At 50.0% G+C, this 1,664-nt stretch overlaps 1 protein-coding gene across 1 annotated transcript in view; it reads left to right on the top strand.

The window, feature by feature from the left end:
• Positions 1-224: 224 nt before the first annotated feature.
• The window catches only part of micu2 (mitochondrial calcium uptake 2), a 17,630-nt gene continuing 16,190 nt past the window's right edge, over positions 225-1,664 (top strand). Inside the window, exon 1 of the mRNA XM_017687434.2 lies at positions 225-467. Coding sequence (XP_017542923.1) covers positions 273-467 — 195 coding nt within the window. The 5' untranslated portion in view covers positions 225-272. The remainder of the gene's footprint in view (positions 468-1,664) is intronic.

Here is a 1,664-nt window from a genome sequence, read left to right as displayed (position 1 = left end):
CAGAAGTCATGGTTTCTATCACCACCACTGTAAAGATATGAGTTCTTTGCAGATGATTCATTTCACATCAAACCAACCTGAATGACTTCATATCTCATTGAATTATACAGAAATTTTGAAAAGTCGGTGGAGTTCCCCTTTAAGCGTGTGCCGGTATTTCGATAAGGCCGCAGTTCGTCAGACCGCCGGCAGATGGCGCTGCGGTGCGCGGTCAGTCAGTGTGGCTCCGCCTCAGCCGATAAGAGTTGGTGGTGAAACTTCCCGTTGCTGAAATGGCGACGCTGGGCAGGTTCGCTCCGGTTCTGAGGAGCTTCTTCAGGCGGTCGTGGTCCGTCCGGTTCCTCAGGATAAGCCCCGCGGTGGGAGGCGGGCTGGTGGGCTGTCTGGTCGCCGGTGGTCTGCTTCGGTATCAGGGGGAACCGCGCTGGAGGCTGTTAACCCGGGCTGGGTGCTCCGAGCAGCAGAAGGTAAAAGTTTCTGAGTGTTTATCTCTGGCAGACCCGCAGACCCCCAGACCCCAGAGGCGCCAGGCTTCACTCTTATTAACACCCGTGGCTTTAATCTTCACACTAATCAGTTACAGTGACACATCAGAGCTGGAGGCCCAGGTCCGGGTCCAGTGGGGCCTTTAGTCCAGGTCGCTGGTGGTCCTGTTCCAGCTCACCTGGTTCAGCTCACGTGGTTCAGCTCATCGGTTCGGTTTAGATGATTAACTTCGAGTCCAATTCAGCATCAGAACTTCCTACTGAACCAGGTCTAGCAGGTCCTGCAGGTGAGGGCTGCACTGGACTTTCAGCCACAGTCAGTGAACCTGCAGGGCGTGCTGCTCTACCTGCTTCTGAAGGAGCAGCTCACCAAAAAATCTAATTCGCACGTCCATCAGCCAAGACAGGCGAGTGTCTGAGCAGTGTAGCTCCACTGAATCCAGATCCTTTTGTTTGGAACTGCTTTTATTAGAATTTCGGGAAGGAAGGAGAACAACCTGACATCTGTGCTCACTGGCCACTTTATTAGAAACACCCACCTTGTACTTCCACTCACTGGCCACTTTATTAGAAACACCTACCTTGTACTTCCTCTCACTGGCCACTTTATTAGAAACACCCACCTTGTACTTCCACTCACTGGCCACTTTATTAGAAACACCCACCTTGTACTTCCACTCACTGGCCACTTTAATAGAAACACCCACCTTGTACTTCCACTCACTGGCCACTTTATTAGAAACACCCACCTTGTGCTTCCACTCACTGGCCACTTTATTAGAAACACCCACCTTGTATTTCCACTCACTGGCCACTTTATTAGAAACACCCACCTTGTATTTCCACTCACTGGCCACTTTATTAGAAACACCCACCTTGTACTTCCACTCACTGGCCACTTTATTAGAAACACCCACCTTGTGCTTCCACTGACTGGCCACTTTATTAGAAACACCCACCTTGTATTTCCACTCACTGGCCACTTTATTAGAAACACCCACCTTGTACTTTCACTCACTGGCCACTTTATTAGAAACACCCACCTTGTACTTCCACTCACTGGTCAATTTATTAGAAACACCCACCTTGTGCTTTGGTCACTGGAGACTATGTAAAGCAGACCATGTCTTATTGGTCCGCTGCGTACTTGTGCAGTTACAGATCTACTGATGCACAGTT

Source organism: Pygocentrus nattereri, chromosome 23, assembly GCF_015220715.1.
Source record: "Pygocentrus nattereri isolate fPygNat1 chromosome 23, fPygNat1.pri, whole genome shotgun sequence".
NCBI lineage: Eukaryota > Metazoa > Chordata > Actinopteri > Characiformes > Serrasalmidae > Pygocentrus > Pygocentrus nattereri.
Note: the sequence above shows the minus strand (reverse complement) of the source record. Positions and strands in the feature narration are given on the sequence as shown.